Source organism: Nyctibius grandis, chromosome 2 (assembly GCF_013368605.1).
Source record: "Nyctibius grandis isolate bNycGra1 chromosome 2, bNycGra1.pri, whole genome shotgun sequence".
In the NCBI taxonomy this organism is placed as follows: Eukaryota; Metazoa; Chordata; class Aves; order Nyctibiiformes; family Nyctibiidae; genus Nyctibius; species Nyctibius grandis.
The window spans coordinates 50,731,895-50,757,555 of record NC_090659.1 but is presented as its reverse complement, the minus strand read 5'-3'; the positions used below and the strand labels follow the sequence as shown (position 1 = coordinate 50,757,555).

Genomic DNA, 25,661 nt, shown 5'->3' with positions numbered 1-25,661 from the left:
CCACAAAATTACTCCTGAGACTGAAAATAAGATGTCACCTTCAGCCAAGAGATAAAGCCTGAATTCTCATTCAATGTAAGGAAATGAACTGAAAACTCATTCAGAGACTCTGGCTATTCCCCAAAATTGAAGATTATTTATCTCAGTAAGGTACTAGGACAAGGTCAGCTACTAAGGGAGCACACAAACAACAGAATAACAAATCAGGTAAGTCAACTGGAAACCAGAAATGGATCAGCAGCACAAGCATATATAGGAGAAACATTAAAGAGAAATCTTCATTTCATTTCCTGAATTGGCTGAAGTAACTTCTGGATTACTGGCACAATAAAAGCAATGACTTGTACTTTCTGGAAGATGATGGAAGAGTTAAACAATCAAAACAAACAACTCCAGCAAATGTCTAATAATGAAGGGCTAACAGTTTATCCAGATCCACATCTCGAAACACTTTAATGTGAAATACAATATTTTATTCACTGACCAAAATTAAGACTATATAGTACATTAAAAGCATAATAAAATACCAGAAGAAACTGGAAGCTGCAATAAGGGGAAAAACAACTGTATAATGTTGCTAGGAATATTATATGAAGTTATTCCTTCTTCTCTTCTGCCATGGTGACTGTTGGTCATAAATTTAATATTTTGTCTGAGTTACTGCCTCCTTTGAGTAAAACTTTAAGGGTAGTTTAATATGAAAACACTTAAAATGTAATGGCAAAGAAACTATTACAGCAATAAACGTCACTCCACGCATACCTGTCAGAAGACAGACACTTTGAATTACATTTAAAGGATTTCCTTCATTTTCTCTGATAAATAAAGTGTTTACAAATCAGCAAAAGCCACATTAGGCATAGATGGTGTATAGACAGTTACACTGCAGTGCATATTAATAGGTGCAAAAAAAAGATGACTGAATGCAAGCTACATTTTCTGCTTTTACACATTTATGCCGAAAGCCAATAAATGCCTACTCTTTCCAAAGTTGATATGAATACAAGAAGTGCACATACGTTTTTGTATTTTGAATACAGAAGTAAAATTTAAAACATGCAAGCACATCTCATCTACTACCCATCTTTACACACAGGGAGCGTATATACACTGGCTAGATCTTAACTGAATCAGACTTCAATTACTAAATAGGAGTATTTCAATACAGATACCCCACACAACTTCTGTTCAGATAAACTCAGGTCAAAAATGTATTTTGCATTGGAAATACAACTTGGTCAGTCAAAGTACTACGACTTCCTTATTTTGCCATACTCTAATTTATTCCAAGTAACTTTACTAATTCAGATTTCAAATCTCTCCAAGTTACAGTTTTCAGAGTAAAAGTTGTCTATGGATCTGTATCACTTGTTACAAGAACTGGCTTGTGTACAGTGAAGGGCAAGGGCCAAGGTTCAGATTCTGTTACCGATTCTGGGGACTTCCTCTTTAACCCAGTCAAAATGAATTCCTGTGTTTCTTTAACAATTTTCTAAGCTACAAAACCAAGAACAACGGCTCCCTTCTTTAAAACAGTTCAATGAACCCAAATTAATTAATGGCCATAAGCTGTTGAGCTTCTTTAATGGACACCATTACAGGAACTACAACGTGACATCATATTTCACATAAACTACGAAATTAGTATTGGAACCTGGTAGGTCTCGTTTCTATTCTAACGCAAAGTATTTGCATAATTTTAAAACATTTTCATCTTTTCAGAGCAGCAGACAAGCTGCATATTAAAAGCAGCATGTCCTTGCATGTATAAAATGGAAGCATAAAAGACTGGTGCAGGGAGCAAGGGAAAAAACAGTAAGATGGAAACATGACTTAAAACGCAAATATAAAACTTTGGCTCCGATATATCAAATTACTCCTAGCTCTTAACTAACTACAATCAAATTTTACATTAATGTCGCACTTTGGATGCATACCCCTTTTAGATGAGATCATTAGAAGAACTGAGACTATCAGGTTTTTTAAGCTGGAGGAAGCGGAGGAAATAACTCAAGAACTCACCATAGTCCTACTCTGGTTTTATTGCAGAAGCTCTTCCTCTTTGGTTTGATTACTAATTCTAGAAGCTAATCACAAAGCAAAGCGAGGAGAAAGGTGAGAGAACAAACAAAGGAACCCTGCAAAGAAACCCTATACTACTGATTTATATCTAAACAAGCAATAGCTTTCACTAACTATACACAGTTATTCCTTTCATCATTCCTCCTTAGAAGGATGACTGATGATGACAGTGAGCCTCAATGCATCAAGTACTCTCATGATCACCAAGAAATCTGGAAAGCTTCAGAGAAAAGCAGCAGATGTAGAAAGGCACTGCATAAACACAGAACAGCCCAGGTTGGAAGGGACCTTGAAAGATCATCTGGTCCAATTTTTCATGGGAAAAATCCAATAAATTAGTAATTTATTAGACCACATACCAATATCTGGATTGAAGATTTCTTCCACAACCAGTTGAAAAAATTCTTTGGAAACACCTCCTTCATCTACCCCTTGCTCTCCTTCAAATTCAACATACAATTGCTTCTTCAAGTCTGCAGGATTTTCCATGGCAATCATCTCTAGCTATTGAGTGAACAGATAGAAGTATTTAATTAGTAAATCTGTTTACTAGAAGTCAGTTGAGTATCAAATAATGAAATCAAAACTACCCTTCAAACCTAAGAAGAAAGCAAGTATAAATCACAACAGTAAAATATCAGAAACCAACAGTAATGCTAAATCACTCTAAGCACGTATTAGAATTTGGGGATTAACACAGCAAGAAACTTACCACAGATCTGATCTGTTATCAAATTAAGTCTGTTAGCCTTCTTCATTTCTATTCTTTTAAGCACTTATTTAAAATAAGTAAGCATTGTTTTGCACAAAATTCACAGAAAACAGTATGAAAACAAGATGTATTACAGGGATAATTAAATTCATTTGACAATGAAAAGACTGCAATCTGATCTACATGTTTGACAATGAACAGTTTTGTGAAGGGATGACACAGATCTATGTTTTTAGAACCTTCATGTAACAATTCATAGTGGAAGACAGAAAACAAGCCTTTGCCTAGTAGCTGCATCTCACAAAGAGCTGGGAAAGAAAAAACAGAAATAAAGACACTAATATTACAGTCAAATTGATCCCCTTCCCTCTTGACGCTAACGAAGAAGTCTCAAATCTCTTGCTCTTATTTCTTCAGTGCCTTTAAACAGATCTACTGCATTGCTTCCACAAAAGTTAAGGTCAAACAGAAGCTGTGACATTTCATAGGCAAGGGTTTCATGTCTATATAAAGGCCATTACAGGTCTTTCACTTTCTTCCAACAAAAATATATCCTTTCAGAAATCAAAAGTTATACAAGAGTATTTTACAGCTGATAAGAAATATGCTGCTTAAAAGCATAAACATATTGGTTATATCTGTGCAGTATGATTACAATAAACATACCTACGTGCCAAAGAAAAATCAACAGCAGTAAAGCAGAGCACAGATGGATCTGTACATTCCTCTACCAAGACCATATTACTGGTGAGATTTGCCTCTAAGCCAGGCTAGCTCAAACCTTACTTACCAGCAGGTGACCTTAACGTGCCAAACCATTTCTTCTCATTTCACTGCCCTACCTCATCCACACACACATGCCAACACATCCTTTAAATCCCAGAATTTTACTACAGAAGTGTAAAGAAAACAGGAATAGAACAGAAAATAAAGGCAGCAATAATGACACCATCAACTCAAAATGACACCATCAGTGAGACACATTTTCTCCAGGTAACTGCCAAGTCAGCCAGCTATGTTGCAAGGAGCACAGGAGGGGGAGACAGGTGACAGAGCTAAGGTGGTTAGTGTAACTGGTTTGAAGACTTTGAAGCTCCTCATGCAAAAGGAGCACATGGAGAAAGAATTGCACTAACTGGTATTGAAAACCAGTATCAGGAAGACAGTGTGTAACTCCGTAGCATGAAAAGCTCAGCTTAAAAAAAATGGAGGTAAGCCACGAAGACCCCAATAATGAGAGCAAGTCAGATTAGCTGACTGAGATATATATATTAAATCACAAGACTATCTGGAAAACTTCATATGTGCTACCTAAAGCATTCGGTATTCTACTGCATATAATTTGCAATGGACTATTTTTGCCCCTAAGTAGACCAAATAACATTTATTCTTTGAAATTCACTGTATTCTATCAACAATACTTCTGCAGCAAAAACATGTTGCAGTTCACCCCCATTGGCATTCCCATCATGCTTCCCATAACAGTGTAGTTTTGCATCTTGCCTTTCATGTAAATCTTAAAATCATGCATCTTACAGATGTATAAGAAGTTTTCTTCCCAAATAGGAGGGCAACAGAACTTAAGCCATGTTCCAAATACAACTGAGACTTTTTAAAAAAAGAGAAGTAGCATTTATTTTAAGACCCTAAGTACAGGTTATACATTCAAACTGGACAGACAGAGGTTCACCTATTTGAATCCCTTCCACTTACAACTGGCACTAATAATACTTTGGTTTTTTTCTCCCCAGTCATTACTTTGTTGGTTTTGTAATATTTACCACCAGCAATTTACTATTTTGCAAGTTTTAAGAATTTTGATGAGTTCTGAGGAAGTACTAGCTCTGCATTTCTTTTGGGACAGCAACCCTGTGTCATTGTGTAAAGGCTCTCTTGTGTCACAGATATTAAGGAAAGCACTCATACTTTCCTCACACATACAAAGCAATTTAAAAAAACATTCCAAAATGATTTTTTTGGCTGAGAACTACACTGCAATGAGTGCTATAAAAGAAAAGCAGTATTAAAAAAGGGGAAGGAAACAATCTTAGTTGAGCGATGCCATCTGGGGAGATTGGAAAGCTGCACTGATGTCTGCAAGGGACTCAGATACAGGATTACCAAAAAGCCAGTATTTTGAGTCAGAGCCTAAAGTTCCTTGAAGTAGCTCTATAACCCGGACAATACTGCTAAGCTGCTCAGCTGAAGGTTGTGAATTTAGCTGCTCCTTTGAACATCCATGTCTCTCAACACTGAAGCTTCACAACAAAACTGGAACTCAGTGGAAAACACAGCATTAGTCACGATAGTAGAGAGGCAATGAAATTTAGCAGAACTGCAGCAGTGTTTCTATAGCAAGGAAGTATGAACTTCAGTTTAAAGTGTTTTGTTTTGTTTTTTTTTTTTTGTTTTTGTTTTTTTTGTTGTTTTTTTTTGTTGTTTTTTTTTTTTAAATAATCAGAGCTACCCCAATCGTGTCAACACAGACGCTGCTAGATAGACCCAATCTATATGTGTACGTCAATTCCAGTGTTTTCTGTCATGATGATTTGACTGGCCAAGCAGATGAAGTCATCATTACATTTTCCAGCGACTTCCCAGAAAGCGCGTCTGAAGCAGTAGCATCAAAAAATTGAGAATCTACAAATTGAAAAGCTGAAAGCTGAGACATGACATTATAAAGAATATCTGTATTTTGTTGGCCAAAACATGATATTGTGCCACAGCATAAGAGACTGTATTATTTGGTTTGCTTACAGAACAACATTGTGCTTTCCTGAGAGACAGGAATCTTCCATTGGATGACATATATAGGACAACATTTATAAGCTTAACATAACACCAGAGCTTGGTTACCTTCTTAAAATTGATACTAATTGAAATAATCTCTATTCAATTGAAAATTATCAAAAAAACCCTCAAGTTCTATCAATGTAACATAAAAGCTCTCTTTAAGGCAGTGGCAGTAATACTTTCCATTCTAGAAGGCAAAACCGACACGAACACAACTAATTTAAGTCCGAAAGTACCAGTGACACATCATGACATAAGTCAGTCACTACATTTTCTGCAAAGCTGCATGTGAAGTAATACTTAAGTGACTAAGAAGCATCCTCTCAAGCCATACGTTATGGTTCATGCATAAATCACCACAGTCAGACATTCTGCACACGACCAAGGCACACTAGAGTGCTGAGATTTTTAACTGAACATAAACATTGACTTAGTCTAAGAGAACCTCAAAGCTCCTGAAGTACTTTGTGGCTAATACATTGACAGAATCTGCCTATTAGCTTCACTTGTCACGTAAGAGTTTTGCTCATCAATATCTTTTGCAGTCATTTACAATCAGGGGAGGCTTGCTGCCTGCCAGCTGTCTACACTCAATGTGAAATTTGTCAAAGTGAGTTTCTAACTTGCGGGCAACCACCAGGCAGACTCTGCTGAAGGAGTCTTTTCAGTTGCACAATTCATGTGTCATAACTCACACCCTTTAAATTACTGCTACCTGAGAATAAATCCACACACAATCTGTGCAAAAAAAAAAAAGTAAACTCAGGTAGGGGATGAAAGAAGTAGCTGTTGCGGAATGAAAAGGCAGAAGAGGGGATTTAAGGATAAGCTTCCTTTCATTCCTACCACATTCAGGTAATATGACTCAGCAGAAGTACAGTTAACATCTCAAAACAAACCTATCGGACACAAAAAAGCATGTTAACTGCTTTCAAGAATGGCAAACTCAGCTACCAACTCCTAAATGTAAGGGTTCCTTAATAAAAGTGGGGACTAGCACTTTACTATTTGCAACCCCATCCCCCTAGTGACTTTTCTAACATGCATACAAATAAGTATACAGTAAGTATATAATAGAAAAAAAAGCATCTTTCATTAAGTCCATTTCAATAAAAAAATTAAAAATAAGCTTCTGACACAAGTTTCACACATGCAAAGAGTCGAATAATGAACGTGTAAATAAAATTTTTACTCAGATATATTTCTTCCAGGGTGAACTATGATTCTCTTAAGTGGCTTTAAACAAGTTATTGCTTCAAAGGTATTTAAAAGGTATTGCTTCAAATTCTCAGTGAAAGAAAAAAATCCTACAGTAATTAAAAAAATCACTTACCAGTGCTCATATTGGTTTTAATAAAATCCCAAAAGTGAGAAGATGTACATAATGAATTCTAAAAGTTTAAATATTAAATATTGATAAGAGAAAAACAGCTTGGTGATAACTTAATTAGCTTGACTAATTAGCAGAGACTTGTACTTCTTTTTCAAAAAAGAAATTATGAAGGCTGATCGATGTATTTCCTTGAAAAATATCCAGCATCAGTAAGGAAAATATGAATAAAACCATCTCAACCTAATTTTAATCAATATTTCTGAAAATGCTTTTATCATGAAATTATCAGGGTTATTCCATATATAGTCAAAAAAGTCCGCAATGGTTGTTCTGGAAAGACACAGGTCTAGTAACATGAGTATGTAGTTACTTACAATTCAAATGAGTCTGTAAGTATTCAAACCCCTGAAGTAAAAAGTGCAATGTAAGGGTAAAGATATTGGAAATCGTAATTACTTACCTGTAATTTAAGCATGCTTAGAAACATTTTGTCACTGAACAGATCTAAGAATACACATTTACAATTGAACACTATTACCTTGGTAAGATCTTTCTGATAGTTTTCATTGAGACCCTTCCAAAGTTCAATACTGCACCCCGAAAGTACAACCATCACTGAAGCAAACTCATACAATGCAGCTTTCAGAGAATCACAGAATGGTTAAAGGTTGGAAGGGACCTCTGGAGACCATCTAGTCCAACCCCCTGCCAAAGCAGGTTCACCTAGAGCATGTTGCACACGGTTGCGTCCAGGGTGTCTTGAATATCCCCAGAGAAGGAGACTCCACAGCCTCTCTGGGCAGCCTGTTCCAGTGCTCTGTCACCCTCAAATTAAAGAAGTTCCTCCTCATATTCAGATGGAACCTCACATGTTTCAGCTTGTGCCCATTGCCCCTTGTCCTGTCACTGGGCACCACTGAGAAGAGTGTAGTTCCCTCCTCTTGACACCCACCCCTAAGGTATTTGTAAGTGTTGATAAGATCCCCTCTCAGTCTTCTCCAAGCTGAACTTAGGTTTGATGCTGTCAGTGCTACTACAGAAGCACATGGCACCTATCTTTGACCTTCAGTTTGAACTTTGACTACAATCAGAGATAGAGCAAGTCACTTTAAGGATTAGGACAGGAGTAAGGATGAAAATCTTCATCCAGACTAATTACAGGCCAACTAGGAAGTGGAAACAAATTGCGAAATTTACTAAAGAAAAAAAAAAAAACAAACCACATCTCAACCTGTTACAGGAAGTACCTGTGTAACAACAGCATGCAATTCTTAAACAGATCAGGTACCCACTGAAGAAAGTGCAAGATGACAGTGTGGAACAGTATTTTCCCTGTGACACTTTTCCAGCTACCAGTAGACTTGCAGCTTAGAGACTTCCTGAGGTTTGCGTGTGGGTCACACCAAAATGCCCGTAATGCCCATTAGCTTTTGATGGAGCTTTCTTTCATGAAGAGCTACAAGTTCTGGGCAATGACATCCATAATTTTAAAGTACACTGAGTGGAAAAAATATGTCCTTTTGCTTGTGTTAAGCTTGCTTCCTGATAATATGACTGGGTGCTACCAGATGAGAAAACCAGTATTTCCCATTCAACTTCTCCTTGCCATCTTTTATGTCCTCTCAGTCATCTTTTTTACCATTAAGAGGACTTCACAGTCTCTCCGAAGAGACTCTGAACTCTCTGAATGTATTCCTATTGCGTCCTTTTTGGTATTGAAATAAGAAACAAGTAGGAAAAAAAGAGACACAGGCACATCACAGTAAATGCAGACATTGTATTGTTTCATTTGCTCCTTCCTTAACTTCTAACACGTCCTCAGTAATATTTAAGATCTATTCCTTGAACACCGATACTTCATATCATCAGTTAAAACATATCAATAATTAAAAGATGACTTCAGTACCCACTACATACATCATTTATCAAGACAATTTTCTCTAAATGCACATCACCTCATAACAGCTACTTCGTTGCATCTGTTTGAAATGGCACATACAGCTCCCTTCCTTCAGCTAGGATGGTGAGTCTTCATTCATCTCCATCTTACTGAATATAATCTATTTTGCACTTTCGAGAAATGCCTGGGCTCACTTGTTCTCATTGACTAACACTACAGTTCAGCTCAGACTGCTTTAATTTAGAATAATTCTATCTTTTTCCTTTATTTTCTGTCCCAGAATAAACAGTTTACAATTCTTACCCTCCTCGGGGCTTTGAGAGAGTCAGATCACCGTAATTTCGCATGTTCTGACAGCTTAAAATAACAGCCAGAAGAGGATCCACGGCAACTGCTCAGGCACGCATTGGTAGACTGACAGGCTGTGCAAGGGCTGCTGCAAGTGCACCACAATTGAAATTAGTATGTTTGAGCTTAATCTGATTTAAACTACCTAAATTTCCAACAGACCAAGACTGTGCACAGCGATGACTTCTGTGGCTCCATTGTGATATAGCAGCTGCACCAACTTGACATTGGCCATGAGCTTTCTAAGCCACACTAAACATATTTTTTGTCTTCAACTATTTCAACCTCCTTCCACAACAAGCAACATGTGGAAGAATGCCTTTTCTCATACTTACAGATTTTCCTTCCCATCACCAGCTTGGAAGGTCTGCTTCCTCTCTGCTGAAACTGACATTAAAACAAACATTTCCCTAAAACTAGCTCTTATCCTCTTTTAGCCCATCCTCTCCTAAAGAGATAGTACTGTCCCTTCCTTTTTTTCCAGTATTTATATATCCCAAAGCTGAACAGAGTTTTGGAAATGGAAACAAACTCCATTATGATAATGTGACAACACATAACTGGATAGAACTGTAAGTCTGATAGGTATTGCAATTACAAAGAGTATTCTTAAATTAGAAAACCAGTACACAGTAGGGTTTAATCTTAGAACAGTATATTTCTCATTTGCCTAATAATTGGGTTTACAGACACAAGCCATTTCTGCGCTGCAATTTTATTTTTCCTATGGGTACTGGAGACAAAGGTTTTCCCTGACAAGTTGTAATATCAGCAATTCCCATGAAGCAGCTAACCCATCTAGAAATTCAGAGGTACACAGAAAAATCAAGGTGGGAGCTCATTTAGGGCTCTCACAATTGACCTTCAGTAGCAGTTAAAGAAGTCAAATTTAACTAGAAGTAACAGCAGGGTTGACAGGCAAAAATAGGTACTTTCCCCAGAGTCTTTCCAAATACCTGTCTGGCTCTTCAGCAACAAGCTTTAAAGCCGTGGTTAAATTTAAAATTTTGCAAACATTGTTGTGCTTCAATAACAGAACACAGAAAAATGAGCTTCTGAAAAATAACAGCTTTAAGCAAATAATAAAAGGAGGGAGAATCCTAAAATTAAAGGACATATTTATGAAAACAGTTTCCTGTGAAATATTTTTTATACTTTGTATCCTGTATAATTCTCGTCTTCCAAAAAATGTGTGAACAAATGGCTTTAAGTTTTACTTTAAGACGACAGCATATTCAGAAACAGTTCGCTCTCACAGTTCTCAGGTACTAACAGGTCTTGCTTCTCCTTTCTCAGTCACATCAGTATTTGCACCAAATTGCGACAACACTTAGAGAAGCGAATTCTACTTATCATGCAGTCACTCCGCACACTTTACATCTAGAAGTTCAGAAGGTCACATGAAGAGTATACAACTGAAAGGCTTTAATTCCAACTTCCATTCGAAAAATCCTACTATCAGAAGACGATCCAAGACAGCTCAGAGGACAAAAAAAAGTACTGAAACAGAAGGTGGTCACTCCCATCATTAAGAGCTGCAACAGTGCAGAATCTGATAATGGGGAATAAGAACTATTTGACACTAAAACATCTAAGTCTGCAAGCACTCTGAGCAGAAGTGGTTCTGCTGAACATACAAACCTTCAGCAACACGCTTAGAATTCAAACTTAATAGGTAAAGCTATTTGAGTTTCTTCTAGAGGAAATCTAGTACATAAAACACTGCATTCACATGCAGTCCTTTTCAGTTAGGCAAATCCCACGTAGTTTGCACAGTCAGAACCAACAAACCTAAGTTCCATGTTGCTGCATGACTTACCCGGACAAGTGCATCATCTATGATGTGATCACGTCTCACTTTAAGTCGCAAATATGGGTTGAGCTGCTGTCCTTGAACTAAGCTGTAGAGCACAGTTATGCGTCTTTCACTGTACATCCGGATTCTATTGTCATAATACAATCCCAGGTTCTTGGTAACAGCATTCAATATGAAGGGACAGGTCATAAAAGAGAATTTATTTTCTGTTTCTACTTTGAAGAAAGTGTAGTCTTTGTCCATTTCTAGAACATCATTCAGTGGTTCATTAATAAATTCTTCAAAAGGGATAAGTGGTTTTCTGCAATCTATAGTTTTAACACCAAGTTCAGTTTCCAGTGGGTCCACTCGAGGACCCTTTTTATTTCTTCTTTCCTCACCCAACAGCTCTTGAAGAGTTAGTTCACTTGATTCTGGGATGGGTTCTTCATCTTCCTCTTCATTATGATCTGTATCCACATCTCCTCCTACTACATTTGCATAGTAAACCATTTTCAAGCACTTTGAAGCAGCAACAACAGCATCATCATCATTCACTAGGTTACGACTATTGAACTCATTGCTTATGACTTTGTAAGTAATAAGCTGCTGAAATGTTTCCATCATTCTCCGAATTTGGTCTGCTCTGTACTTAGACCACAATCTGACCAGTTTTGCTTGAGCTGCAAGGGGTAGTTTGCTCATTGCTTTGCAAAACAATGGTAGAGCCATTTCCAGATATTCTGGGCTATGAAGATTGCCATTCTCCATAACGATAATAAACAAATTCAGATAGTTAGGATCCCGAGAGTACACATTATGGTAAGTCAAGTCACATTCCACATTAGGTGACAAGTACACAAGTGCATTTAAAAAGGCAGTTTCTATTTTTTCATTAGAAAGTAATCTATCATACACCCGTCTCACTGCTTCAATATCTACAGATACTTCATCCGGGCCTAGTTTTTGGAGGTTGTTGTCTCCTTGTGTGTTATCACCTATTCTTGATGACGAAGATGACGATGCACCTGAATCTTCTTCCATAGCAGCAGCCGAACAGGCAGCTTTTTCCTTTTCATCTTCATCTTTGTCTTCATCCTTTCCTTGAAGAGACTTGAGCTCCTCCTTGGTGTGCTGCTTGGCTTTTCGGAAACTCTGTACCAATGCTTCAGCACTAGAAAATACTCTCCCAATCACCCGGATTAAAGGGGAATAATCCTCTTTCTCTCGACATAGTTCAAGAATTTCATATATCTTGTCTTCTGTTAGAAAAGTCACATCTATAAAAAGATAAAGTATCAATTTTATTAAGATAAAAATTAAAAAGATAAAATACTTCTAATTTGCCCTACTCATGAAATCTGTGTATCATATCATTAACACTGGAAAACAGTGTCAGTGCTGGATAAATTCAAGCCAGATCCTTCACAATTTCATTAGCATGAAGAATCATTATTTCATTCACTATGATTTTGTAAAATATTTTATTCATGGATGTCAATCAGAGAACATGCTCAATGGTAAAACTTTTGTAGCTGATTAACTACATTTGGTAGTTAACAGTATTGTATCATTTTAACAAGAGCAACTAAATCAATCAGCAAGATGTTTAAGCTTTAAAAGACTTAATGATAAGACTGTGTGACAACACAGTCTTCTAGTAAATCTGCATAATTAATATATGTCACTAAACTATACAGAAACTAAACTGTATCAACCTCTCTTTTCAAACATAGCACATGCATATGGACTTCACACACTTTCTCCCTTAAAAACAGATCTTGAAGAAAAGATTCAATGATTCGTTTTGTTGTATATTAACGGAAATATAAGATTTCTTATTTCTATTTTTAATGCCTTCTGCAACTGCTTTTATACTAAACTGATGCCTGAAAAGCCTCCCAAAAAACACAACACATGCTCAGAAATTTATCCTGCCTTCTAAATTACACACACAGTTGGGCATGTGGGTTATTTCTTTGTACATTAGGCCTCACTGAAACAAACAACTTCAGTATACTCATCAACATACTATTCACATGAACAAGCTGGTTTACACACATCATCTCCACTGGCTTCAAATACCTGTCTGTTCCCCCTCCCTGCCAAACCCGATATGAAATATGTTATTTGGTCATCCATTTGTTATTTGAAATCTTTCTCTTTAGAAAAGGAGAAAACATTATTTATGGTTTTCTATGCTACTTCTCAAACAGAACCCACAGATGCTTTCATATCAGGTGATAATTTAGAGTAGGATTACCACATGATCAGACCCTGAAAAGATGTTCTAGTTTAAGCAGATTCTTCTGTACTGACACATAATTTAGAACTAAAACTGAATCTGTTTAATAGCATCTCTAGAGATCTAAAACACACATCACAGCACTGTATTCACCAACCATGCTAGAACAACTACCTCTGCAGAAAGAAGGAAGCATATCATTTTAAGACAGTTATATGTTGAAGTATTTTGAAATGTGACTGCCTACACTAACATTCATTCCAAGCAGTCATTAAATTAAAAATACAAACTAAATGACGCAAAGACAACCTATTGATTTTTGCAGAGTCCCAAGCCATTCTTAGAGCACATATAACACAGCAAAGATTAAGCTTATGTCATGCTACTGAGATTGACTTCCAATCTGAGGACAGTGAAAAACTAAAATCCATCCTGTTAAAAAAAACAACAGCATTGAAAATATTATGAAAGGATTCAAGCTTAGTGCAATATCTCCTATTTTTATCTGCTGCAGTGCCTGCAAAAGAAGCAGGCTTGCCTAAAATAAAAAAAAATTAACTGCTGATACAGATGCTGTTCCATGCCACAGGCTCCTCAAAATGAGGACCACAGCCTCAAGTTCACTGAGTCTGGATTGCAGAGGTTATTCATAGCATAAAAATTATCAACAAAAGCTGACAATTTAACAATGTAACACATTTCAGATTTCCAATACTTACAACACGTATTTCCCAGTCATTCTTTTAAAGGTTTTAGTATTTAAGGAACTAACCATGTGCTATTTTCAGTTAGAATATTTAGTATTATCATCAGCAGTTTCATAACAGTTTTAAGTCATATCCTGTGACCATCCTCTAACTGAGCTGCCATAAGGGTCTGCACCATTTTTACTTCACAGCATTGAGAACAGCTGGACAAAAACGTAAGTGGAGCTTTCTTCTAACTCAAGTCAATTTTAGCTAACTTGTGTCTGAATATGTGAGCTTTTACATGCCTTCTCCTCTCACCCTTTCTATTGCAACTAAGTGATCCAGCGAAGTAAACGTACCTCTTCTCAGACCTTGTTCTCAGTAATACTCCATGACAAATCTTTACATGAAATCAAGTTTTAGCAGTGATTCTTGACTGTGAAAAAGACTGCATGTGATCTATACACTGCCAACAACACACTCCCTAATTAGCAAATTTATTAATTAGCTTTTCATTATCTTTTATGGAAGCTTTGTTATTATTGTGTGCTCACTGCCTGTCCACTGACCTTTTCTGTTCCCAATTTAATGTTTTGGTGATCAAAAGTTAAAAATAGCTTCCCAGGTAATTATAACCCTGATTTTGAAATGTCGCTCTCTCTATATGACTACATTTGTAACCCATACTTTTTATATATTTGCAATTTCTCTATTTCCTTCCTCTTTTTGGACAGCCATCTAAGATATTACTGAGATGCTGACAATGGCCTCCAGATAGACTATTACCTTTGGGGAAAAATGTAAGAGCTTAGCACTACAGAAAAGTAATTTAAATAATTCTTTCTGAAGGGCATTTCTTTCAATTTATTCAGAACTTCCAATCCTATGTTAAGCATAAAAGCAAGCTGCACATCCTTCTCCTTGTCTGTCTTAAACTTAACTGCAGTTTTCCCAGTAACTGTTGCTGCAGATGGACCTTAAAAAATTTCAGAGCACTAGATTCCTTAGACATCATCCAATTCCAAAGGTAACTAAGAGTCTCGGATGGGCTTTAAGAATGCATTAATGCTCTCTGTCCATACAGCTACAAAGACAGATCAATACTTGTGATGCTGCAACAGATGAAGCCCGAGTCATTGGTTTAGACAACAGACTGCCTCTGGAGATAGGCTGAGAAGACCCTCAGATACCTGTCCTGGGGAGAGAGGACTGTAGGGTCAGAGAGGAGGAGGAAAATCCTGTACGCGCACACCTCCATTAAAAATACACAAAACCAAGAGACAAATCACAAAACAGATCTAATGTACCTCTTGCCTGTCTTAACTCTACGCTGGCTCCCCTTTCCCCTCCCTACTGTTTGCCTCTTTGCTTACTCAGATCATAAATAATTTGGGAACAAATTTATCCTTGCATCAGATAAAGAACAAACTGATGCAGGTATTGACTGGAGCATCTTAGGTCCCTTATAACACAGTACTATTGCTGGTTCTGTGGGGCTTCTTAATTCTTTGATGTAAACAGTTTCACATTCTTCAGCTAAAATGAATGAATCCGAATTTCTGTGTTTATATCACTTATTGCAACGATACTTAAAAACGTCTGCTCAAAGGTTAATGGCTTTAATCTCATTTAGCTTGTGATTTCTGTTTGCACCACAGGTTTGTTGACAACTAAAATTATTCTTGTAGTATGTATTTACTATTCTAGAGAGTTTGAAAAGCTAAATAGAAGTTAGAAAAGACATACAGAACAGTTTTATTTCTGCAGACTGACTTAGAAATCACTTTGTTTAAACTTTTTTTAACTTAGTAGATATATGGCCTATCATCCACTGTACCATTTTTTGTTCATCTGTTGAATTTCTTAACATAGAAACTGGAATTAGTTAAAGTATAACTTTTATAACTCATTAACTACAGAAGAGTTACGAAACTAGCAGAACTAAAGCAGTCATACAACAGCACTTAAAATAACTCTCCGTATTTGCAAAACCAGCAATCTCAGAAAGCAACAAATGCACATGGATTTTAAGAGATGTGGTAAAGATCCAGATTTGGAACCAGTGTTCAGCATTAATCCAGCCATTTTTCAGAATCCACAGTAAAATATTTAATTGTCCAATATTGTATTTTACTTAATAAGTCAGCAGAATTCTGTAGGCTTATGCTTGTGCATATTAAACGTGTTTTATTTTAGGAAAATTCTAAAATAACATCTTACCTTTAAAGTCATCTCTTGGGCCTTGCAATTCCTTCTTGTTCATTTTTCTGTCAGTGCAGGAATTGTTATGGGCACCTTTGGAATTGTTTTCTAGGTAAGCTGAGCTCGTTCCTTTCTTGGAGGGATGAGGATCACAGAGTTTTGCATTAATCTTATAAAGCTCGAGGGCCTTAATGGCTGCTGCATTGTTATCCATACGGAGAAAAGTTGGACAGGAAGCACAAAATTCATTCGTGCAGGCTTCATTTCCACAGCCCTCAGTTAACTGGTGGTAGTAGCGCTCTATTAGATGCTTTGCAGCTGCTCGCTTCCTGTAGCAAACATTCAAACAGTAAGTACAAGGATTAGTAGAGCTTTCACATAGAAAGCTCATTCAAAAGCATCAGCAAGGCAGAGATTAGTCAGGCACTGAAACACAAGATTTCTGTGTCAGAGAGGACACATCAGGAGATTTTTTTTTTAAAGGCAGGATTCTCATCTTGACAAATGCAAATCTATTTAACACACAATTTCATTTGTGGGTCCTATGTAAGTGAAAGGTAAATCCTGTTTATGCACAGTTTTCAGCTGTGTTACAGCGGACACAATCTTGTTCAGCTCTGAACAATCTCAGTTGTCACTGAGAGAGCAATGTAGATGCAAAGCAAGGCTGCGAGTGAAACAGAACTGGATCTCATACAGGTGATTGAGTCTTGATGTATAGTACTGAGGGATGGTTGTCACTGACAGAGGGAAGAGGCATGAAATACAAAAAAAATCCATGCATTTATTTAGTAATAATATCAATACTACATCAATAGGATATAAACTCTTTAAAAATCTAAACCATTTAAAAAAAATAAGATTCTAAATGACTAAGTTATCAGATATTTAGCCTATTCAAATCTGCAGGAAAAACATTTGTTGGTTAATTAAACTGATGACAAAACCACGATTACAGATGAGCTCAAGGCTGAATATACCTCTCCTCAGCTTAATAAGGTATGTGATTCTCTAAAAAAAAAAGCTATGTGCCAAATCCTCCTCTTTCTCCTGCAATTATACACAGCAGGTATGTATTCTGAAGAATTACTGTATAGCTATACAAGTCAATGTGCTCAGTACTATATATACACACACAAGAAAATTAACTGGTCAATTAATAAGGTCACAGACTTTTACAGAAACATGCAAATGGTAAGGAAATCACCAGAAAGCTGCAGGTAATTGGGACAGAAGCAGCTGCGTGCAGCACCAAGAGCACCATATTTGACCACATCTTGGAAAGAAACCCCCAAACCTTCACTTCATTTAAGAAAATGAGTTATTAATGAAAAATATAAACTATGAAACATTTCAAATGTTTTGATTAGGTGTAACATGCAGGCTTTTTTACCTAACTTTAGTGATCCATTACTATAAATATCAGAACATGGGAAACCAAGATTTTAATCGGAAATTGTGATATTAACTTAAAAGTTGCCTTTTCCGATGTTGATGCATGCACAGACTCTGCATAGAACAAGCACTTGAGAACCGAAGTGCTAGACCCACTGGTACTACTCAGCACTTGCTGCACCTAGCTGTTAATACTGGCTGGTTAAGTATCAGAGTTTCAATGCAGCTGCTTCAGAAGAAAAAATGTCCTCAAGTTCTGAAAGTAACTGTTGAGGTGTATATTATTCCCCAATAACGCCTTTGTTCCTTCCTTTTCACCCTTCAAGATCTCTCATGATCCTAGAGAAGAAAATATTTCTTACAAAGAAAATCATTACCTCAACATCTACCTGACCTGCCAAGTGCCCCAGTGTGTTCCAAGATGAAAAAATTGAAGAGAAAGGCTTCCCTGGCACTGAGACGAAGGTGGAAGACCATTAAAAAAAAAAAAGCAGCACCAGCAATACCATCAAAACCACTACTGTATAAACAGGGAATAGCTGTATTCTGATCCAAGGAAAGCGTTCTAGTCTCTCCAATTTTTATACGTAGACTTAGGAAAACCTGCCTCTCTCCACATACGTATAAACATGCAAGTTTTTTGTATGTTTAAGACAAGATCCTGTCTTTCATACTTCAACTTTTAATACAGAGGCTTTAAAAAACCAACAGTGTTTTAATACTGTTAATCAGTCCATGATTTCAGAGACATCTATTTCTGAATGCCAAGATTTCATGCTTTGATCATTCTTGACTTTCAGTCATTCCAGACCTTTAGATTTAGAGTGAGAAACACTGTCATTTGTAAGCAGGTGAGTATATAATGTGAAAGCCTTTCTTTGTTAATATCAAATTTTTACACCTGAGCTATGGCCACCTGTTTCACCAACATGCTCCTTATTTACTCCTCTTGCAGTCTCTCCTATGCATTACCTTGATGCCTTCATGAAAGCCATTTCCAACTCAAGTTGAAACTTACTGTTCCTTTAGTCTTCCTCCCTCTCTCTCACACTGACCGTGTTTTCCACAGTGCATACAAAATGGCAGTTATTTCACATACACATTATCATTTTAACTTTATCCTTCCTCATCGCATGTTCCTTCCATCTTATTTCTCCATTGCAGTCTACATGTCAATCACAAGTTTTCTGCCATAATTTTGGTGTTTTCTGACCTATGGAATACACCTACGAATGTCATATGGATTATTTCTCATAGCTGTTCTAACTGTATACATATTAGGGAGGCATGTGTGTATTTATTTATTTACCTAAAGCAGCTGGAGTTGTTATTCAGATTAAATATATTGTGAAAAGCTGACCAATTCTCTAAGAGAGAACTTACGTTTTCAAACTGGAGAAACTGTTAGTCTTAGAGGCATGCACACCTTTCTAGCTTACCTAACATCTTGTTTGAATACAGTTATTTCAATGTATAAACACTGATACATTAAGAACACAATTTATCATATTAAACAACACTCCACTTTAATCAGGTCATATCTGAGATGCCAGGAGACAAAGCTAAGCTTAGACTTATCTCTAACAGTTAACTTCTGAGGGACTCAAGTTTTTTTGCTTCCAATTTTTAACTTCCAATTACTTCTCAAACTGTGCCATGCCTACAATAATGCTGTTTGTACAAACATTTTCATTTTGACTCACGGCCACAGACTCACCAACTCAAGTTCTGTGAAATTCTATTAGAGACAGAAGGTTTAACTGAAAGTTAGAATTTTTTTTTTTTTTTTTTAAATCAGCTATGGAAGCAAACAATACAATGTCCAACAGCACTAGAATACAACAGTATTAGAATTTCCCCCCACTTATCTCTGGCGGCTATTTAGCAGATTTTTGACATGGCCTCAGATCAACTATTTAAGTAAATAAAAAAAGTGGAGACTTAAAGTGAGGATACAGACCTAGAAGGTAGAACAGAATTCACCAGGCCTTCCACAAGAGCTACCCTTACTGAGGTCCACCCATGAAAACACTTATAGTTTTGAGTAAGCCAATGTGTGATTTTACAGAACAGTAAGATATTCCACACCACATTCCTGTTGGGGTACTTGAAGAATTATTGTCACTGTCCAGTGCCAACAGCACACACTTCTATATTATTCAGAAAAAAAATGTAGCATACCTTCTCTGTTCTCCAGAAGTGAAAACTTGATCTCTTTCTACATTCCCTTGCTCATTTAGTATGCAGAAAACTTAAGTTCTTAGCCTGAGGCATTAAAACTGGTTCATCAAGCGAGGTAACACAAACCCCCTCTCTATTCTTAGCTCATGCTATACAGTGAAGATTGCAGCTCACCAAGTTCCTATACAGGGATCTAGTGAAAAGTAACCGGTCCCTTATAAACTCCATGACTAGTTTACTGTACATTAGCCCACAGACACCTTCTAGTGTAGCTGAGGCTGCAGTGACTGACTTGCAGATATGTTCGCAAAGACTCACACTGTTGTTGCACATCCAAGTATGAAACTGCACTGGTGTGGTTGCAGTTGTAAACATTTCACAGGCATATCACAGGTATATCTGTATGCCTTAAGGATAACCTCGTACACAGTGGGCCTTGTATAACCTCAAGCAAGATGCACTACTTCAGTGAGGAGGAGATGCACCTAAAAATAGATGTCATCTTCCTTCCCCAAAGTCCAACAATTTCACAAGCATATTTCTCCATTTAAAAAGAAATCAGTATTCACCTACTTACTTTTGTAGCACTTAAAGAAAAAAAGAATGCCTTTAGGCTTTTTAATTGTTGTTTAACTAATAAAAATCCAGATAATAAGTACTTTGCATTTGTAATTTAAATGCTGCCAAAACTGTGGAGTATCACTAGAAACATGCACCACTGAGCCTCTGCCTTTCTAGATACTTAGGAAAAGGTGCATTGGGCTGCATTTTGGGTTGTAAAGTAACTTTTGAATATCTCAACCACATACAAAACAAGGCGTTGAATGCACTGGTTCAAAAGTTCCTATGTAACAGCATCTAATTTGCATTTCCCAAATATCTTAAACTAAATACAGAGAAATGCTACATAAAGGAAACTTTTGTGAGAGAAAAAAAGTCAGATGTTTAAACATTCAAGAAATTTTAGAAAAATCTGAATCATGATTCTTCAGAACAAAGAATTTTCATCCAAGTTTCAAAACTTGCCTTAAGTTAAAAATATCTGCATAAACGCATCATTTTTGTTGTAAGTTTACCCAAATTTTGGAAATATGTATGAAGGTTTCATACTTATCTGGAAATATCAGTATGAAATGACTTACTTCTGAATGGTTTCTGCTTGGTACACAACAACTTTTCTATTATTTCTACACAGAAGTCTCACATTGCTCCAAGACAGCCAATTTTAGTAAGTGGAAATCTACAACGGGCTGTTTTAACAAAACCATCAGGAACTCAGAAGTGCCAAAAATGTTCATAAGCTGTTTTCTTTCTTAAGACAAAAAAAAAAAAACAAACAACAAAAGTATTAATGTGCATGGAAACAAGAAGAAAATTTATGTTTGTCTTTTGGAGAGGAAAAAAAACAGGGACCATTTTCTTTAGTACTAATAGCAAAACAACTTTCAGTATATGCCTTAATGACAAGTGCATGAAGACTTCTACACCTGCAACTATTATACTACACTGTGGAAATAAGATGACCAGCAGATCAGAAACTGTTAAAAAAGTGTGGGCTATGGATGGACATCTTTGTGAAGTTAAATACTGTTTTCTGAGAGTTTCAGTTTCAAACCTTGCATGTTGGTTTCCTGCTTCTGTTTAAGAACAGCAGTGCTAGAGAAGACAAGCTTCCAGTAAAAGCAATGCCCGCATGGACCCTTTTGAAGTGGCCTGCACACCGAACTGCCAAGTGCTCCACCCAGAGCTGGAGTCGAGCCTTCTGTTCCAGCACTGTTGTAACACCTTTCGCCTGCCTCGACCACTAGCACCCCTGTGAACGTACACCTGCAAATGCACACGGAGCTTGCATTTTCCACCCTCCTTCTTTCCAGTGTGGTGGGCCTCAATAGCTGAGGTGCAGACTGTGTACTCCCTTGGACCATACTGGCTTCACCCAAGGGACCTCCCTCCTCACCATGTATTCTAGGTTCTCTGTGCCTCCAGGAACATCATGTGCTGACAAAGTCAGGCATGGCACTTCCTCAGGAAGGGCGAACCTGAGAAGAGAAGAGTTGTCCTGACTTTATAGAGCAATGCAGAAAGACCGCTAGAGAGAGGGGGGTCAAGAACGTATCTCTTAATCTTGTCTCACAGACAAGTTTCCTTGCTGCAGTCCTATTAAAAAAGCACCCATCATTACTGCCCTTTCCTCTTTAGGTTAGTAGCTCCAGAACTCTACAGAGAATGTCAGTCCACAGACCAACTGGTTTCATACCCTGGTTCCTATCAGTCCTTCTTAAGATGACATGCAGTGCCCTGTCACCTATGCAATCCCTCCAACAATTAGCCGAAAAATTGAGATGAATAATGCATCAACTATACCCTGGCTTTTCAACCCAAGCAATTTCAGGAAAAATCCTCATTCCCGCCCCCCCCAAACATCACAGGCCTGAAGCCGTTAAATAACTGATGATGGGGAAACAATTATTAGGCAATTATTGTAAGAAAACAATATATGTAAATGGTAAGGACTGTAGACATACTTGACTGTTTTAAATACTACACTCACATTTACAGAATCAGTGCCTTTTGAAAAGGCAGAGAGAAATGCAACGTTCATAAAAAAAAGCCCATAAATTTATTTAACTACAAAGAAAAAGTAACTTGAATTACTGCTGGAATAAGCTTACTAAGTTTAGGACTGACTATAAACTTAAAACATCTTTCTCTCTTTGAACAAATTTGTTTTCTTAATATTTGAAAGAAAAAAGTACATAATTGTTATCAGCTGTTAAACTTTCAAAGAATAATCATGTCTAACCACACAAAACGTTTCAACCGTTCTCCACATCTTGTTTTAAGTTATCAAGTAAGGAGTCCTAAACTCTGTACTGGCTGTGAGGCCACAATAAGACCAACTTTGTCTTTATTGGAAAGAAATGAAATGACAGTAACTTCACATACTTGCAGGAATCCTTCAGTCTTTTATATTCAGGAAAAAACAAATAATGAATATTTTCTCAAATATTAAGCAAAATACATATTCTTTAGTACCTTCCATGTTGTTTTCCTTTGGTTAAAGAAGTCCTGGCACTCAAGCAAGTACAATTAAACTTCACACTGTACTGTACTGAACAAGCTTAAATTTGTCAAGTATGGAATTTATACACTGTATTCTGATCAGCAGCTCAACCAAAGAAAGGAGACTATTAGCACTGAGATATCAAAAGATTTAGACAGTAACTTGGAGACACTGATTCCAATTGTCTACTTCTAGACCACTGGAGTGTTTCAGTAGAAAGCATGATATAAGAGACAAACTATTTCAGACAAAAATACTGATATAAGAAGAGGACGGACCATTGCAACATGTAAGAAGGACCCACAGAGAAGAAACCTAAATGCTGATCAACCTTGTACTCTCCTTGTACAACTTGAAGTGGCCAAGTACAGGAAAGGGACAATCACACAACTCTGTTTTCAAATTGTTAGAAACTCCAGAACACTTTTAAAAGTTCTGTTTCCATGGTAGCATTTTTTTACTATGCCTTTCATTCTGCATGACACTGTCCAAGAAGGACGACCATGATCAGACAGAAACTAAATGCAAATAATGTGGATCATAAGACTTAAATGCCCAAGTTTCCAGCTGAAGAACAGTCTAGCATTTGCGGATTAGACAGCTCCAGAGAGAAATACCTCCTCTTTAAGCTCTCTTTTTGTTTGTTTTTAACTGGCAAATTTACAGCATCCTCCAAGCTCCTTGGGAACCAAGGACCATACATTTGCTTCAGTTATATTTTCTAGCGCAAAATCTGGAATTCCTTTTCTTTCAAATAGTTATTCCAATCCCTAACATTCTATGATTCTGTCATTATCTTACTGCACTTTTGCTCTGGGAAGCAAAGGTATAACAGACACTTAATTGTAACTTAAATAGTTGCTTAATTTAAGGAAGTAGTAATTCTTGAGTAGAGTCAATGCAGTCTTATTAACCGATGACATTTCCTCAAGGGAATCACTGCCAGGCTAAATGACACATTGCAAGCAGCTCTGAGAAGAAATTTTTTAATTCATCCTAGACAGATCACAGTATAACACAGTGACAGGCTACAGGTGTACATAAAGATACTTCTTACATCTTTTCCTTCCAAGGATGGCAATAAAACAAGCAGCAAATGCCACAAAAATATCTATATGTGCTAAGGTTTGATACAGAGGCCATGATCAGTATGTCCCACGGTTGTTATGCAAATCCACCTGTGTTTTCAGCTATGAGGAAAGTAATTTAAGGCATTCTATGTCTAGAAACCACTAGGATTGCATCTGAAAGTATGTATCATGAAACACTAAATACTTATACAGTTACTGTATATATTTGCAGTGGTTGTAATTTGTTTTTTTCTGGCATATTTTGAGGCTGCTGCAGAATTTCTATTTTGCCACTCTTTCAACAGAAACAAACAAGCTATCAAATCTACTCCAATGCGAGATGACTATACATCAAATATAACTGTAACACTGCTTTAAATGGGGGGTGGGGTGTCAATGACTTTGGAAAGAGAGAGAGACATTTCAAAACTGCAAAGCATCCCATCCTCAAAAACGAGGAGAAAGATGAATGCACAGAAAACCATCGTATCAGAATACCCAAACCTTTACCTTGATATGTGACAACACACAATACACAGAGTGAAAATACATGAACTGATAAGAAGTCAAGTTATTGTTAAAGTATACAATTTAAAATTACATACTTCAGCACTAAAGGGGTTTTAAAGTTATACTAATCGAAGCTGAAAATTAATGCAGTCCTGTAACAGGAACAGACAGGAAAAGATGCTGATCTTAAAAATTCAAAGACTTGAATGAATGTTAAGGAAAAGACTCCTAACTCTGAGCTAGCATCAAGATGTTCATCACACATAGAGCCAGAATTTGAATAGCTTGGGACAAGCAAGACTTATCCATGGAAGAATTTGCTGTGTAAGAGTCTGAGTCAGTAGATTTTTTTATTTTATTATTTCATTTCACATATGTGAAACATATGTGACTATGGCTCTTGGTACAAAGCTTTGCAATGCAAAACACAGAAACAAATAAAGCAATTATATCAGCCAACCAGAGCAAAAACAACTCACCCGTTCATTGTGCAAACAACAAAACACTTTGCATAAGTCCCTGCATTTACTAATAAATTACAGGCATGTAAATAACATAGTAACTATTTTAGCTACACAGTAGGCTCGCAGGTCACACTGTATTACCCAGCCTGCCATTCTACCTTATGTGGCAAGAGCAACTATGCAGCAGGATTGCAGAAATTCTCTGTAACAGGTAATGTACACATCCCATTGTGATAGAGTTTTAAAAAATTTAGTCTTGCAAGTATACCATGCATTAATACTGTATAACTACTACAAAAATATCTAAATCCCTACAGCTTGACTGGCTCACATCTATTTTAGATGGATACCTGAAATCTACATAGCCAGGGCAACTCTGATCATCATTCTGCACAAAAAAAAAAAATAAAAAAAAAATTCAGCTTTCACACAGAAAAGCTTGCCACTGTAGATTGTTTTTTCAGGTTCAATTTAAAGGAGGATAAAACACACACAAAAAAAACACGTTGTCAAGCTGCTAGAAGGAAAAATACTTGTACTGCCTTTTGCTTCTGATTTATCACAGGTCCTTGCACAGTCTTTGCTTCACACCAGTCGAGATCCTCGTTTCTGACACATCTTTCCTTACAATGTGTAAAAAGCAGAAGTCCAACTGACAATATCCAGAGTGGACTACAGCCAGTCTACAGCCTGATTTCCCATGTTTGGCTAGGCCAGGGAAACAAAAGAACACAACCCAACTTGCTGTAGGAACAATAAAACAGAATGCAGCAGGGGCTGCTCTGGAGCAGGAGAACAAGACTATTGCAGAGTTTTTGCCCAGCAACCTCTACCTCTAACACATGTCCACCTCTCAGGTCTGGATTCCTGCAACCTGT

General features: G+C 37.0%; 1 protein-coding gene across 6 annotated transcripts in view; it reads right to left on the bottom strand.

The window, feature by feature from the left end:
• Positions 1 to 25,661, bottom strand: part of UBE3A (ubiquitin protein ligase E3A) — a 55,459-nt gene that overhangs the window by 7,096 nt on the left and 22,702 nt on the right. For 5 of the 6 annotated variants that reach the window (XM_068418170.1, XM_068418161.1, XM_068418144.1 and 2 more), the window contains 3 exons: positions 16,118 to 16,428; positions 10,988 to 12,243; positions 2,442 to 2,586 (listed from right to left, as the gene is read on the bottom strand). In XM_068418170.1, coding sequence (XP_068274271.1) covers positions 2,442 to 2,586; positions 10,988 to 12,243; positions 16,118 to 16,428 — 1,712 coding nt within the window. The remainder of the gene's footprint in view (positions 1 to 2,441; positions 2,587 to 10,987; positions 12,244 to 16,117; positions 16,429 to 25,661) is intronic. The other variant, XM_068418178.1, reaches the window with a different exon arrangement.